Here is a 16,459-nt window from a genome sequence, read left to right as displayed (position 1 = left end):
GCGTCGAGTGAACCTGACACCAGCCCTGATGCTGGGGAAGTGCATCGCTGCGGGAAATCCCATACGCTCCGGTGGTGACTCAGAAATAACGGTCTTAGTAGTCCATGGGAGGGTCTACGGTTCCGCGTTGAGACCTTCGAATCCTGGTTTGGGATCTATCGATCGGGCATCGACGCACAGACTGTCAACTACGTCAAGTTCCGATCGAGCCGCTATGTGGAGCGAAAAGAGATGGCTACCTTTGATGGAGATGCAGGCAGAGTACGTCGGGTTCCCGCTCACACGTGGACCTTCGGGTGTTTTTTGGCATTAAGCATTGTGTTCGTATCCTCTCAGGAAGCTGCTCGATCGTCAAGCACTGTGAGAATAGTAGAATAGCGCTAAAGTGCGTGACCCCCTTTGGATTAACCAGTGACACGACAAAGTCTTGCTTGCAGAGTTTGGAAGAAGAACGCTGTACATGCCACACGCGATTTATATCCCATAGCCGTGACGGGGATAGTAATGACATATTACGTGTAGCTGAAATAGCTAGCTTGCGGCAGCAGGAGGCCTGCGCTAGAGAACTGGAATTCCGTGAAAAGTTCCATCCTCTACTCGTCCTGTGGAAGTTCCTCAGGTGCGTATCGCTGGCGGATGTCCACCTCGACGCCGATATCGTTGGCTCGTAGTACTTGGTGCGTGCTGCAGCGCTTGTACTGACTCCAGAAACGAGCTAGAGCGTGTAGCAGTCTCCTTCTTGAGCAGTATCTTCGAACATCCCATGTCTCCAACGCCTAGCGTTGGCAGTACTCTCCAAGTGGTAGTCCGTCTATTCCTGCGTGCTGCGTCCTCTTGTTGTGTTGAGCATCTTCTGCGGTTAACCATCCGACCAGGAAATGATCCGAGTCGCAAAGAGAAACCTCACGGGCAGTTTGTACATCTCGTTTCCAGTCTGCACGACATCCTCGACGACATGCTGCGTGAGTTTGCGTCTGCCAGCAACGACTCAGCACCAGGGAACCCGGATGCAAGATTACCTGCTCTTGTACATGCCATATTGCCTCTCGTGTACGATCATGATCGTTTTCGTGGCGTTCGACCGGAGATCTCAACTCAACTCGATCTTTAACATTTGCCCGAGACGCTGGCAAACGATATGAACACTTTGTTCCAGACGTATATGACACAGATTCAAGAATTCTCGATTGAACCTGAAGAGGCTACAGTCAGATGCCCCGTACTCCACAGCGGATTCAGCCGCAGATGGGTGCTGGATCCTCAGTCGATTCAAGCTATCGATGTAGGGCCCAGTCAATTGCGAGACGTTCTCCAGGACTTTCGTGTTATCGATGTCGTACAATTCATCCGCGAGGCCGGTTGTGTCGATATCGACGTGACAGCGATGCGGATGTCGCTTCAGTCAGTATTTTCGATCGCACACGAGGCGCCAACCTCACTGCTCCTGGACGGCCGGTTGCGCGTCTTCCACGTGTTGCCCAGCAGGTTGTCATCCATGATCGCGACGGCTGCGGGATGGTCCTTCGGAGACTACGCGGGGGTGTTGTCGGACGACGTACACTCGCTGAGTCTGGATTTCTTCGCGTTCGCGGAAGGGTATCATCCGATCACTGGTGGAGAACTAACGGTGGTGCGCCGGGTGAGTCTGACGCTCGCAGTGGAGCAGGAGTTAGACGCAGTGTGTGCCGGTAGTGACTCGAGAACAGCAACCTTGCTCGTGCACGTGATGGTGTACGGCTCTGCATTGAGACCTAGCTTGCGATCTGTTCATCCGAGTGATCGAAGCTTGACACACAGACTGTCTACCGCATCGCCTTCCGACCGAGCCACCGTGTGGAGCGGGTTAAGATGGACTCCGTTGATGGAGATGCACGCCGAATACCTAGGTTTAACACTAGCTTGAGACTGGCCTTCGCTCGATAATAAATGCACTCCTCACAGGATGTGTTCATGTCATGCTGTCAATCCGTTCGCCATCGGGGCAAACACTTTAGGATGAGCGTGGGTGCAATTTACATTCGAGAAGGCAAGAATTTTAGGACGTTGAGAGCAGAGCCAATTTTGCCGCGAAACTCCCGTTCGTATTCATCCCGCACAGCTCATCCATATTCTCCGCCGACTCTAAATGGTAGTCGCATTTTCGTGAAACCCTGCGGGTGCACATCCTGCAAATTGTCGCGAGTCGCTTTGTCGGACAGGTTTGGGACCGTCCGCCGCTGTATGGGAGTAGTAAGTGCTGCCTGTAGCTTAGTTAGAAACACAGGTCGAATACTACAGTTAAGCAAAATTTGCAAACTGTTTTCTTCCTCTTAGTGACCTGTGTGGTCCAAAGCTGTGACGGGGCCACACCAGCACCTTGCACAGAGGAAGTGTGCTAAGGGGACTGATTGATCAGAAGTACGGTAGATCTAAGACTGAGTGTATTTATAGGTTAGTACAGGCAGTACTCTCACTTCCGACACCAACTATTGTGTATTTTTCATGCACGGGAAAATATATTGCAGGTTTTAGCCACTACAGACTAATCGACGCCACTTTGAGGATAAGATCGACAATGTCACCGTCTACATCGCTCTCTTCAACGCCATCACTCTCGCTGGCTTCGTCCCCGCTTTCTTCGTCTCGTTTCCACGGAGGGGGGTCGCAAGACCAGTCTTTTGCTAGCAGTGCGCCACAGTGTTGACTTCCGTTGAATACCACAGCAGCGAGCTCCATTGCATCGCATGAAGCTGATCTATTTTGTATGCAGACACTCCGTTAACATTCGCATCAGCCTCAAACCTTTCGATCCCGTGGTCACTCTGTAACGACCGAAAGCGTGCCTTGAAGGACGCAGCCAGCCGACTGAGAGGCCGACATCGAGCGCAGGTCCGCCTACATGTTCTCGAATATGCTCGGCCTTCCTAGTGATAGCTTTGCGGTTAAGACACAGCTCCCTCGCTGTTACACTACCCACCCACTCCTCTAAATTCTTTTCCAAAGCAGGTGCCGTTACCTTTAGTGGCTTATGCCGTTTGTCCTCACCGTACTCTGGTTTCATGATAGTGCTTGCGTTCTTCAATATGTCGGACACTGTGTTGCAGGTGGGGGCCTTGCGCAAGCGGAATATTCGCTTGGCCCACACCGCTACAGTTCTTACAGTAATTAGTCTGGCCCAGACTAAATTTGACCATCGATTTTTTTCACTCACAATAAATAGTCTGTCTTCAAAATGGACGGACTAATTTTGAATATAGACTAATTTTGAATATAGACTAATTTTGAGTATAGGCTAATTTTGAATACCTAAATAGTCTGCTTGTGGTACAGTATTGTGCCTCAATAAGGGACGCCTGATTTATATACCTTCCGAAAGTAAATATTTTTTTATTGAATTAGTGAGGTCTATCCTTCGTGTTAGCTTTGCTGACAAGTCCTGAATGATTCCGATAGTACTGTATCGTCGCGGGACTAACCTGACTCCAGGCCATCTCGCACCACCTTAGGAATGTGAGGAGGTCGACTTTGTATGGATTATCTCCTCCTCCTAAGCTATCCAAAGCAAGGAGCATTTTCTGCGATAGTACTTGCCTCTTGATACAAAGGATAATGCCTTGTTCCATCGGTTGCACGTTGACCGTGGTGTTTGGCGGCAACTTCTCCACTTGCACATTGTGGAGGTTTAGACCAGTTTCATCGTGAGATGAAGCGTATCTACCACTGGTAGACTACCAGTATGGTGTGTATCCCTGATTTTTTGCTCATCCCCAGTTCATGTTATTTACACCTAAACCGCGAACCGAAACTATTAAGTTTCACAGGCTATTAAGTGTATATCCGTCCCTTATTGACGCACAATACTGTAAAAAACGTGTATTGATGTAGTTAAGACTGCTGTTTGCAGTGTTTCTAGGGAAACACCAACGATGGCCTCCTCGAGGATGATAGGCCCTGCTCGCTCTGAGCGGCATCTAGCTTCACTCTCGTCTTCGTTGACTGGCTCTTATACATCTGTTGGGCCCCTGCCGCGCTTTGCCAACGAACTCCATTGTGTACTTCTGTATAATCTCCTGGAACTGAGGGAGAAGTTGCGTTATTGTTCATGTTCCGTCAACACCAAGCGATAAGCCACATCGCATCGTAGCTTTGCGTGCTTAATTCATGGAAATGGGTGGGCAGGAACCAAACCACTTCACCAAGACGACCCCAGTTCAGACAGACTAATTATGTATATTTGTGCCCAACTACACCTTTTCCAGCCCAAGTTCGTCAAGAGCAAATTACTTTCGGCAAGAGCAAAAGCATCTTCGTAAAGAACAAATCCAACTTCGGCGGCTGTTCATTAATATGCAATAACCGCCAAAACCTTATGCAATCTGAAAACAAATATACAGTGGTGGTGTTAGTTTCGGGCGCTATTGGCCAACTGGCATGTCCTGCAGGTCACTCACCAGGGTTTAGAAGCCCAACGGGTGGCGGTAGAATTTTCGGCAGCGGTCAGGCGTTGTCACCTCAGGTAAGAACTGATCCGCTGCTGTCTTTAGGAAGTGTTGACGGTGGTCTTTCATCGTAATACACTCGGGGACCCTCAAAATCCCCAGGCGCCGCTCTCGCATGAACGCTTTCACAGCAGACTTGAACGTGGAGAACACGTTTTCAATTGGATTGAGCATAGGTGAATACGGGCCTAGGCGAAGCAGCGTAGCGTCGAGAAACTCCGTCTCTTCGAAGACGACTTCCGCTCTGCAATGACACGGAGCATTGTCTAGCACAAGCACCACGTTGTCGAGACGTATCCCGCTTGCGTCACGAACATGGCGAAGCAACTTGCGAATGAAGTCGTTGGTGTTACTGAAACGGTTGGAGCCGAATCGAGTTTCGTAGTAGACCAAGCCGTGCTCGCTGATGTACGCAATAACGTGCATGTTCTGGCCGCCACCAGCAAACACTTTCTTGACAGCACGACGCCCCCGTAAGCCGCGGCCGCGAGTGCGAGTTGCCTATATATTGAAATTTGTTTCATCCATGAAGAGGATAGTCTTCTCCTCCGCCTGGTACTGCTGAATCTTGACGAAATACTCCCGGCGTTTGTGCTTGTTGGCCATCGTGTTCACGTACTGAGGCTCCTTGTGCAATTGTTTCAACGTGAAGCAGGAACCGTCCACATGATTCTTGACAGTCAGCGGCACCACGGAAACCCCGGTTTCGAGCTCGAGCATGTCTGCCAGCCAGCGCAGCGTTAGGTCCGGGTCATCGCGCAGCTTACTCAGCAGAAAGTTGACCATCTCGCCCGTCATTTTCGTAGCCCGCTTGCCTCCTCTTAATCGTTGAGTCAATGGCTCACCACGTGCAACATGTCGGCGCACCCAGTCCCGCGCCGTGTTGATTTTCACGCCGAGTCTCTCGGCCACCGCCTCCCACACGCCACCGTTTCGCGCAGTCTCCACAACTCGGCGCTTGGTCTCGAAGGCGTACCGCGCGTTCCTCACCGGCATCATGGTCTTGGTCTTGGGCTGGTTGCTAGGCGGAAGATTGAAAAGTGAGGTCGCTGGGCCCAGCCGCGGAGCGATCCCAGAGTTCGCTGGTTCTTGGCTTGGTTGTTTGGCGCGAATCCAAATGCACGGAAGCCATTCAATGCAGCCGCTTCGCGCGCGAACTCACACTTGGCGGGCTTCGACCTTGAAGATCGATGCGCAAACGACCTATATCTTTCAGTACAGATTCGATTATAAGTTTTTCAGAGGTCTTTGCTGAGGCCTGATTTGTTCTTTACGAAGCTGCTTTTGCTCTTGTCGAAAGTAATTTGCTCTCGACGAACTTGGGCTGGAAAAGGTGTAAATATGAACATCTTGATTTCTGTAGCACATGAATTAGTCTGGGCCCGACTAATTTTGAAGACAGACTAATTTTGAGCCCAGACTAATTACTGTAGGCACTGTAGCTCTGACTGTGTCATGCCAGGCTCAACCGCGCTCTTGTCGATGAGCAAGCGCTTGTTCTCGATCGTCATCCAGCGCACCATATCTCGGGCGGCGGCGCTCAGAAACCAACTGCGTCGACGTGCGCTAAACGTCCCTGTTTACGACGATAGCAAGTCAGTAAGGTTATTGGTTTTGGGAGGTGTCGGAAGGGAGAGTATCCCGCCGGACAGAATGCATGTAGTGGGTCTAACTTGACTCACTACTTTAGCTTACACGTTGCGCAACGTGTATGAGGACGCGTAAGTACTTAGTAATTACTTAGGTTAATTATATTTGAATACACAAATATAAGTTAAGTAAGAATAGGATTCCAAGTGACTTAGATTAGGTAAAATGAGAACTGTATTGTTTGTAAATTGATCTTCCTCTAAAATCTGCTAAAAACTGTTTATCATCTATAAAAGGGTTGGCAGCGGCTGGCTGTCAGAGCCCCGCTAATATGCATGTCTCTGATTGGTAGAAAGATGCTGCTTTCTACCAATAGGATCTTTTGGGTATGTGTGGACCACTCACTGTGGTGGTCCACTTCAATGTATCCATCGGTGTGTCTTACACCAATGTGAGGAAGTATCCAAAACGTTTAACAGATAACCTATCTGTTAAATTCACAAGTGGCTTGCAGCCACTTGTACGTGTAACCCCGTTACACCATCCCCCCCTTAAGGTTAGACGCGCGGGGTCCCCGCACGTCAATCTTTTGGAATTGACCATTCGTCAATTCTCCGCGTTTGGAGAAGAAACCCGCGCTCATTCAACGATGAGCGCGCCTCAGAAGAAGTCCGCAAAGTCGGTGGGGAGTCATCTCTCCATCGACGACTACTTCGAACGCCAGAAGGCGAAGTACGGCGACATCGTCGACTTCGACGACGACGATGAAGATATGGAGGGCGAGGAGGACTCGCCCTCAAAGCGTAAAGACTCAGTGTCGAGCGAATCGCTCGACCCTCACGCCAAGAACGTTCGTCCGCGTGAAGGGGACGAATCGGACGCTTCGAGTTCGAAGCGTTCGCGTACTGAGAGCGATACCCCACTCGCTTCCGCTGGGGCTCTCAGTACTCCGCGCGCTGCTGCTGCAGCGCGTGATGCCAAAGCTCAGGGCTCTCCGCGCGCTGCGCCTGCAGCGCGCGATCCGTGGATGCCGTCCGCATCTGAGATTGCGGACCGGTTTGGGAACTCGGTACCTCCGAATGAGGTGCCGCTGTATGTATGCAGCGCCATCAAAGATGACGCTGTGGCTGCCGAGCTGCACTTTGATGCGGAAACGCTTCAAAGGCGCGATTACTACATCGGACTCTTTCATGAGCTCCGATGGTTTCAAAGCAAGAAGACCTCTTCTCGCAGCAAAGTGCCCGAATGGCAGGCACTTTGTCAAAGTTGGAACGCCTTTGTTGATAATTTCAACAAGAGGCCGAGTGCTTACCGTGATCGGATTAAGCAAGCGCGTGATCGCTTCGAGACGTACTCGAAGCGTGGAAAGCTGGAGCAACTTCATGTTGCTGCTGAGGAGGCAAATGTGCCGTGCGCTGTGCCCGAGGGCTTTCAGTGCACGAAGTGCTTCCCAAGCGCGGTCCGCTTGAGCGACCGCGACCTGAACGGGTACACGTCGTTCCGTGTGCCCGAGAGTCTCAAAGAGCTCCGTGCTAAGTTCTTAGCACGTGAGGGTTCGGGCGCTGGCGATGATCGCAGCGCTCGCTCTACTTCCGCTGTGCCAGTGCGTACTGCTCCTCGTACGCCCTCACCATTTCCGGAACGTCCTCCAGCAAGACGTTCCGCGGCTCCCATGTATCTCGATGGGGAGGAAATCCTCTCCAACGAATACGAAAACGAGCCCCTTGAGGGTTCGTTTTCGGGATACTATGGCCAACAATCCGCTCAACAATCCAGCGGGTTGAGCCGTGGGCGTCACGGATCGGCGGTGGCGGGGGTGGGAACACGCCCCGGGTATGATCAGCCCCGGGCTGATCAGTATGCGCCTCTCCACGACCGGGTGACCGCCGTGGAGCGTCTGCAGGGCGCTGAGTTCGCCGCCCTGAAACAGGAGCTGGCGAACCAGAAGGCCCAAGTCGCGGCGGTCTCGCAGACCGCCTCGAACATCCAGGTCGAGCTGGGGACCCAGATGAAGGGGTTGCGCGCGCTGGAGGAGAGGCTGCTCGTCGCCGAGGCCAAGTCCTCCGCTTCTGCCTCGGCTCCTGCCGAGGCTTCGGGTCAGTCGAGCTAGATGGCTCGTGCTGCAGGTATGGCTTCAGCCGTCCGACGTAGAAGGTCGGATGGAGGCGCATGCTAGACGGTATGTCTAGCGTGTATGCGTTGCCGTGCCGTGCCAACACAGTGAACGGCCCGATGAAGCGCGGAGCAAGCTTGCTTGCTCCGAAATCCGAAACTGCATGTCTAGGCAGGTTTTGTGTAGCTAACAAAACTAATGAACCAACTTTAAATTCATTTTTGTTGCCTCTGCCCGCATTGTCTGCGTTCAGCTTCTGTTGATCAACAGAAGCTGCTATAGTGTCTTGGACAAACCGAATCACGGCTTGTCTTTTGGTGATGAAACTGATTGCATCCGAGCTAAAGTCATTCAGCTCGCTCTCCGCTAGAGGCCCGGCCTCTGCGTGGTTCTTTGCGGTGTCTGCGCCCTGCGCAGACCCGTGGTCGTTAACCTTGTTGTTGGGGAGTCTGCGCCCTGCGCAGACTCATGTGGTTTGTCCATTGTTGCAGCTGACACTGTGCAAGTGTCAGCGGTTTTCTGCGGCTGCTGTATTGCAGTCGTAGATCCTCCCCCACTTAAAGTGGGAGCCATCACTCCGAGTAAACTCGGTAGGCGTGGATGCCGCATGGCATTCACGTAGAACAGTGTATGCCCGGTCGAGGCATGCACTGAGTTATTGATGGCAAACTCTGCCATCGATAAACACTCGCTCCAGTATTGGAACGAGTGAGCGTAGCTCTTCAACATATCGACGAGCACGCGATTCACGCGCTCGGTTTGACCGTCCGTCTGCGGATGATCCGCAGTCGACATGGAAAGCTGGCTCCCAAGAAGTGTAAACACTTCTTGCCATAGATGCGCTGTGAAGCGCGGGTCTCTGTCCGACACGATGTCGGACGGCATGCCATGGTGTTTGAACACCAAGTCGACGAGCAGACGGGCTGTCTGCTTCGCGGTCACCTCTGCTGGCACCGCAGCAAGATGTACCATCTTGCTGAAACGGTCTACAAAGACCACAACACCGGTGTTCCCTCCGCTATCCGGGGGAAGACCAAAGATGAAGTCCAAAGATATGGACTTCCAACACTCCGACGGAGTCGGTAGTGATTGCAGTGGAGCCTGCGCGAATGGCGCAGGCTTTACGCGTTGGCATACCTCGCAAGCACGGATGTACTTGCGCACCCACTTATACTGGTGGTGCCAGTAGAAGTCGCGTGTGAGAAGGACGTAAGTCTTCTCACGTCCGAGATGTCCCGCAGTCGGGGCATCATGATATTCGTACATGATCCTGAGTCGCAGGTCATGGTCATTTGGCACGACAACGCGATCCGCGTTGTCGTCGACTGCATTGTAAAGCAGTAGTCCGTCGTGCACACGAAAGCGGTGTGCACGCGCTCGAAGGTGCTTGGGCAGCTTCTGACGGGACTTGTCAGATGGCGCTGTGCCATAGGCCAGCAAGAGCTTCGCGTACGCGTCGTGCGCGTACGCGGCCTTCACATCATCCAACAGAGGTGATGTGGCTTTGCTCGATCGCATGGCGTCAATGGCATTGACGTCAACAGCTTCTGCATAGTCCGGCCGACGTGATAACGCGTCGACCACCACGTTCAGTCTTCCGGGTTTGTATTCGACCCGGAAGTTATACTCCCCAAAGAATGAGAGCCATCTCGCCATTCTTTGTGAAATGTGTGGCGACTTCACTGCGGTGCGCAGTGAAGCATGGTCGGTGTAGACCACAAACGGTCTACTCCCAAGCAAATACACTCGGAACTTTGCGAGTGCATACTTCATGGCAAGGAGTTCCTTGTCATGCACCGGATAGTTGCGCTCAGCTGGCTTCAGCTGACGCGATTGGTAGTAGACGACACGATCACGGCCCTCGTGATCGTGCTGCATCAACGCGCATCCGATCGCGAAATCGGATGCGTCACACACTACGTGAAATGGGCGATCTTGGTCAGCCACTGCCAAGATCGGCGCCTCAGTCAAGCCCCGCTTGACTGCATCGAATGCCTTTTGGCAATCGGGTGTCCAATTCCACACAGCTTCTTTCTTAAGAAGCTGTGATAGCGGGCGGATCTTGCCCGCATAATCCTCCACGTACTTGCACAAGTACGTGGCTGCCAAGGAACTGCCTCAGTTCCTTGACACTTGAAGGCGTTGGCCATTCGTTAACCACTCTGACCTTTTCGGGGTCAGGGCGAACACCATTCTTCCCTACGAGACACCCGAGGACGGGTATCTCGCTCGCCCCGAAGATACACTTCTTCAGGTTCGCGTAGAGCTTATGCTTTCGCATAAGCTCAAGTAGCTTCCGGAGATGCACCCTGTGCATCTCAATGTCGGTCTTCCGTCCACAGCCCGGCTGTGGATGAACACATCATCGAAGTAGCTCGGTGCGAAGTCGCGCACCGAGCGCAACAAGTGCGTCACGCACCTGTTGAAAGTCGCAGGGGCGTTCTTAAGCCCCTGCGGCATTACTAGCCATTCCCAGAGCATGCCGCTTGGCGTGCTCACTGCCGTGAGAGGGATATCGCTCTCACGCATTAGGATCTGATAAAATCCATCTCGCAAGTCGAGAGCACTGTAAACGGTGCTCCCGGCCATCGAATCGATGATAACATCTTTTCGTGGTATCGGCGTCTGCGCCGGTACCGTCGCATCGTTCAGCTTGTTGTAGGCATGAACGATGCGCCATCCGCCCTGTGGCTTCTTGACACAGAACGTCGGAGCACTGTGCGGGGACCTTGATTCCCGCACTTGTCCTGCTTTACGACGACTTTCAAAGAAGTCGTCGATCGCTTTCACTTGCTCTCGCGGCAGTGGCCACTGCCGCGTGACACAGTACTTTGTGCCCGGCACGAGATCAATCTCGTGCTGAATGCCCTTATCCTGCGGAAGCTCCGCAGGAATGTCTTCCGGGAGTACGTCTTTGTACTCCCTCAGCAATTCGTAATAGGGACTCGACTTCAGCGAGTCCCAACTTTGTTCCTGGAAGCGCTCTCGCTTCGTCTTCGCACTGAGAGCGTCTTCGCTCTCAGTGGTACTTCCCATGAAGAGCTGCCTCAGCTCTTTGCTCTCGCTCTCCGTTCTTTCGCTGTCCGAAAGAACGCAGACTTGCTCGATGCGTCCATCGTGCAAGTCGCGCGTGAAGCGCTTCCAGCTCATGGCTGGAGGCGAAGTCAACTCCGACGCCGTCGTCGGAGGATTAGCGAGTTCCATGTCACGATACTGGAATCCAGTATCGGTGCGCGTCAAGACGCTTAGCGTCTTGACATTCGGCGTCACCGCCGCAGTCTGCCCAGCAGACTGCTCTTGTTGCGTCTCGGTCCCGGACCGAGACTTGCGCAGCGTTTTCCGCTTGCGCCGTCTTCTTGTTGTGCGGAGCCCGGCTCCGCACAGTTGTTCTTCTTGTCCAGGCCCGGCCGTGGACAGTCGTTCGCCGGCGGACCCTGTCCGCGGGCGCGCGTTATCAAGCCCGGCTTGACCGCTTTTTTCTTCGTGCAGCCCGGCTGCACGGTAATGTGTCCCTTCGCCGGCAGACCCTGTCTGCGGGCGCGCGATATCAAGCCCGGCTTGATCGCATGGCGCTTCGTCGTGCAGCCCGGCTGCACGACAGCATGCAAATTGCGTCAGTGCGGTACGTTTGCAACCGCCCGCACTGTTTGCAGCGTCAACTCCCGGAGTTGACACGCCTTCGTCACCTCGACGCCAATCATTGGCGGAGCCCCTCATGAACGAGGGTGCGTCGGCTCCCGGAGCCGACGCGTCGTCGTCGACCTGACCGCTTCGGGTCAGGGACTGTCCCTTACACGCTTGAACGTGGGTGTTGGTTCCCGGAACCAACACATCTTTTTCTTCCGACGTCGGCAGCATTGCCGACGTGGGTTTCACATGTGCGCGCCCTCGCTGACTTCTTGGGCACTCCGGGACAGCAGCATAAAGCGCTGTCTCGACTGGTGAGCCGCGCGCACCTGCTGGTGCGCGCGCTGCGGTAACAGGGCCATCGCTTTCTGTTCCGCTGTCGCGTCCGAAGCGCACGAGCGTGCGCTTCTTCCAGTCTATCACCGGATCATGCCGTGCAAGCCACGGCATGCCCATTACTACGTCGAACTTATCGTCCAGGTCCAGGACGATAAAGTGTTCGACAAACACTCGTTGTTTGTACGAGAAGCGCACGTTCACGACGCGCTTCTCGGTCTTCACGATGGCACCTGTTGCCAGTCGTACCTCCAGAAGACTTCGAGGTGTATCTACCTCCTCGAAGTCAATTCTCGACAGGCTTCGTAGACGAACAAAGTTGTTCGACGCGCCTGAGTCTACCAATGCTCGAAGAGAGTCACTCGCTCTCTTCGAGTAAACCTTCAAGATGACTAGGTTTGGCCTGTCATCTTGTTTCTTGCAGTGAGAGCTGGTCTCATTGGGGGCTGCAGTCCTCAGCGTGGCGTGCCCGATGTCGGCACGCGCGACTGCATTACCAGTAGGGCGCCCCGCGCCTACTGGATGTTCGCGTTTTTTGTTGGTCCGCGGCGATGCCTAGCATCGCCACGACGGCCACCTCCAGGGGGCATGGGAGCTGTGCACTCGCGTGCAAAGTGACCGATCCTTCCGCAACGGAAGCATCGCACATTAGTTCCGTGCTGCTGGTGACCAGCAGCCGTTGCGTTCGAGAGGTCCATGGGTTCCGGACCTCCCGTGCTCACTACCGGGCGCGGTTGCGGCCTCGGCACGTTCGCATGGAGTTTAGCCTGCCGCAGGCTAAACTCTTCTTGCATTGCGAGAGTAATCGCACCTTCGAGAGTACTCGGGTACTCTGGGAAGAGATAGGTCTTCATAGGCCCATCTCTAAGTCCCTTCATGAATGTGACGACCTTGGTCGCTTCGTCTATCGGGTTGGTCACGATATTCGAGACCAAGTACCGCGCACGCTGCGCGTAAGCATGGACGTCATGCTTACCCTACTGCAGGTCGAGGAATTCCGCCCTCGACCGGAACTCGTTTTGCGGAGGCTCAAACGCTTGTCTGAGCTCCTCTTTGAACACTTCGTACGTGCTGAAGCACGTAGGATCGGAGAGTCGGCGTCCATACGCCCAACTCCTTGCGCGTCCGCCAAGGCAGGACATGGCGAACGCGACCTTCGACAGCGGGTCGACGATGCGTCGAGCCGCTATGGCTGTGTCGAGTTCGACAAGCCATCGGAGGAGAGGCTCGCCCTCTCTTCCCACGTAATTGCTTACGCTCAACTTTAATGGTTGAGGACCCGGTGTCGTCCCTGACGACGCCGTCACTGAGGAAGCAGCATCACGCTGCTCCTTCATGATGAAGCCCAGAGCAACACCATGTTGCTCCGTCGGCGATAGCGTACGCAGCATTGTAGCTATCGCCGCTTCTCCAATGACTGTTGACAGTCGTTGGAGGGCCTCCCACTCTGGGTCAGACAGGTGGGGGCAGTCAGCGCGTGCAACATGCGTTGCAGGCGTATTGGAGCTCTCCATGGGCACCTCCGTGCTCATGGGGTTCTCGGCTCCGCGTTCGTACACCGCGTACGAACGTCAAGCAGTCGGTCGTTGGACGGACTACAAAGTGCTACCAGGTGTAGTGGGTCTAACTTGACTCACTACTTTAGCTTACACGTTGCGCAACGTGTATGAGGAAGCGTAAGTACTTAGTAATTACTTAGGTTAATTATATTTGAATACACAAATATAAGTTAAGTAAGATTGGATTCCAAGTGACTTAGATTAGGTAAAATGAGAACTGTATTGTTTGTAAATTGATCTTCCTCTAAAATCTGCTAAAAACTGTTTATCATCTATAAAAGGGTTGGCAGCGGCTGGCTGTCAGAGCCCCGCTAATATGCATGTCTCTGATTGGTAGAAAGATGCTGCTTTCTACCAATAGGATCTTTTGGGTATGTGTGGACCACTCACTGTGGTGGTCCACTTCAATGTATCCATCGGTGTGTCTTACACCAATGTGAGGAAGTATCCAAAACGTTTAACAGATAACCTATCTGTTAAATTCACAAGTGGCTTGCAGCCACTTGTACGTGTAACCCCGTTACAATGCAACTGCCACCTTAGTTTAGGGAAATATCTGTCAGGTAGCGAAATCCTTTTCCCCTCAAGATTTGCATCAGCAACGAATTACTAGGAGGCAGCTGTATTTTTATAGCAGGTGTTGAGCGCCTTGTTGAACGCTTTCGTGACTGTGTTGGCCTCGATTAATTCCCATGCCGAAATTACTCGCTTGGTCGTTGCTAGCAGTTTCTCCTTTGCAGTTGTAGCGCTAGCCTTTTCAGTCAACGTACGAGGCCATGATAGATGCGGTGAGAGGCTGACTCTCAAGACGAGTGTCCTTCATGAAGGTGATGAGCTCCACCGTGAACGGGGCGATCTCGGGGCGTCTGAGCGCTCGTGAAAGCGTCTTCTCGCTGCCTCTGAACGCAATAATGTCCTCCTTCTTCTTCCGCCATCCATTGAGTGTCCACCGCGGAATTTTTTGCGACCGTGCAGCTTCGCGCTCACTGAGACCTTCAGTTGCTATAAATGCGTGCCGTTTCTGCTTCATAGAGTAGTGCATTCGACGCTGGGATGGCAGGGAAAAGACCTCGTCAACGAGGCTCGCAATGGTAGACTCCTCGGCGTGCTGCATCACCGAGTCGGCTGGCGGGGAGTCCTAGAGGAGGTGCAGTGGCGAGTCAACGGCGGGCGCCTCTGGGGGAGGCTCCGAGGGGAACTCCATTTACGAAGTGACTGGCACAGAAATAGCGGCTCTATGAGCGAATCAAAACCAGGATTTTGGGTGATTTGATTAGTTGATAAAATATTTTTGCACATCGTCTTTGAGCATGCACGCCCGTTTTACGCTGAGTGGCAGTTAGGTTTGTCGGCAGTTGCATTCTGTCCGTTGCTGTACTACCTGTACGGATTTGGCCTAATACAAATCCGAAGTTCCGTATAGTTTGTCCTATATAAAAGGTATCGGTCGGCTCTCAAGCCTGTTGTGGCACTACTCAGGGGAGTGAACTTTTGTAGCCATCCCTGAATAGTGCTAGAGCCACTATTCCATATAACCCCGTTACACCTCCCCCACTTAGATTCGATCATAACGACCCATCAGAGCGAGTGTACGGTGGCGCCTCACATTTCACTCGCACAGTCGAAATCCATCGACAATGGCGCGAACTCTTGCGCCTCGGCTCTCGGGTCCCAGAAAGCAACTGGTGCATCGCCGAGCAAGCCCACGGTCTCCACGTCGACCGGAAGCATGCCTCCCAAGCGCAGCTTGCGCGGTGCGAAAGCACCTTCGAAACCCCAGGCCGAGAGGCTCAAGGCCATAAAGGCCAAAGCCAAAAACGCGTCGGCCGCGCTGAAGGAGACATGGGCGCGGCCTCAGAGGCGGTGCGCTCTCCAAGCAATTCTCCGGTGGAGTCGCACGGCGAACATACGTCCCGCAAGTCGCCCGATGCTCCACTGGATGAGGGGGCCAACCCCAGGTACAGGTATGAACGGCGCATCCGCGCCGGGACTGGGATTCACCCGAGTTCAGCTGCACCAAAGCCGTTTACTCCGGTGAGGGCTCACAAGAGGAGGAGAATACCGCCGAAGGCGGCGCTCAGGCCGCCGACGACAAGAAGCAGGCGGCGGGCGACGTGCCCGACGCCCCGGCAGACACGGACACCCAGGCCGAGGAGCCGTCGAGCGAGAAGACGGGCACCGAGCCGATGGCAGCTCCGCCGGTCAAGAACCTGACCGTGGCGGACGCCCAAGCTTCCAAGGTCGCCGCTGCTGTGGAGGACGACGTGCCCGGTGGGAAGAAGCGTGCCGCCTCTAAGTCGCCGCCCCGCGACGGCTACAGGGGTCTGTTCGATGACTCCGAGTCTGAAGAAGGGGCTGTCGTCGATCCCCGTGAGGTCTCTAATGACCTCGATGTGCAACAGGCGCAAATTACAGCGCTGGCTCGGCCGCCTGTGCGGGACAAGCAACGGCGCCGGCCACAGCTACTATGGGCCCTCTTTCTGGCGGGGGCGCTGCGCGTCCAAAGGGCTATTACCTGTCCGATGACGGCACCGGTGCTCTAGAGCTCCTGGAGAAGTTCACGCCTCCTCGTGGCCTTGTCAGCGGCTATACCTCGAGGGGCGCCTATGAGCGCGCTATGGTTGAGCCAGAGCCGCTCTTTGTCAGCGATATTGAAGCCGCTAGGTGTGTGCTCTTAGCACCACACAAGAGCCCATTGAAGGAGGTCACCAACATTCGTAAGAAGGCAGAGGACAAGGGTGGACTCCATCCAGTTT

The 16,459-nt window shown here is 53.9% G+C and overlaps 2 protein-coding genes across 2 annotated transcripts; one reads left to right on the top strand and one right to left on the bottom strand.

Moving 5' to 3' along the window:
• Window positions 1-4,979: 4,979 nt before the first annotated feature.
• IUM83_18702 (Replication protein A 70 kDa DNA-binding subunit) lies at window positions 4,980-5,477 on the bottom strand (the record flags this gene model as incomplete). Its single annotated transcript, XM_067943712.1, has 1 exon — window positions 4,980-5,477. The coding sequence occupies one exon, from the start codon at window positions 5,475-5,477 to the stop codon at window positions 4,980-4,982; it is 498 nt and encodes a 165-aa protein (XP_067780096.1).
• Window positions 5,478-15,545: 10,068 nt separating this feature from the next.
• Window positions 15,546-16,246, top strand: IUM83_18701 (ATP-binding cassette (ABC) Superfamily; the record flags this gene model as incomplete). The annotated part of the gene is made up of 2 exons (XM_067943711.1): window positions 15,546-15,661; window positions 15,715-16,246. The coding sequence occupies 2 exons, from the start codon at window positions 15,546-15,548 to the stop codon at window positions 16,244-16,246; spliced, it is 648 nt and encodes a 215-aa protein (XP_067780041.1).
• Between the last annotated feature and the right edge of the window lie 213 nt (window positions 16,247-16,459).

Source organism: Phytophthora cinnamomi, assembly GCF_018691715.1.
Source record: "Phytophthora cinnamomi strain GKB4 chromosome Unknown Contig129, whole genome shotgun sequence".
Taxonomy (NCBI): Eukaryota; Oomycota; class Peronosporomycetes; order Peronosporales; family Peronosporaceae; genus Phytophthora; species Phytophthora cinnamomi.
The sequence above is the reverse complement of the archived record's forward strand: the minus strand, read 5'-3'. Positions and strand labels throughout refer to the sequence as shown.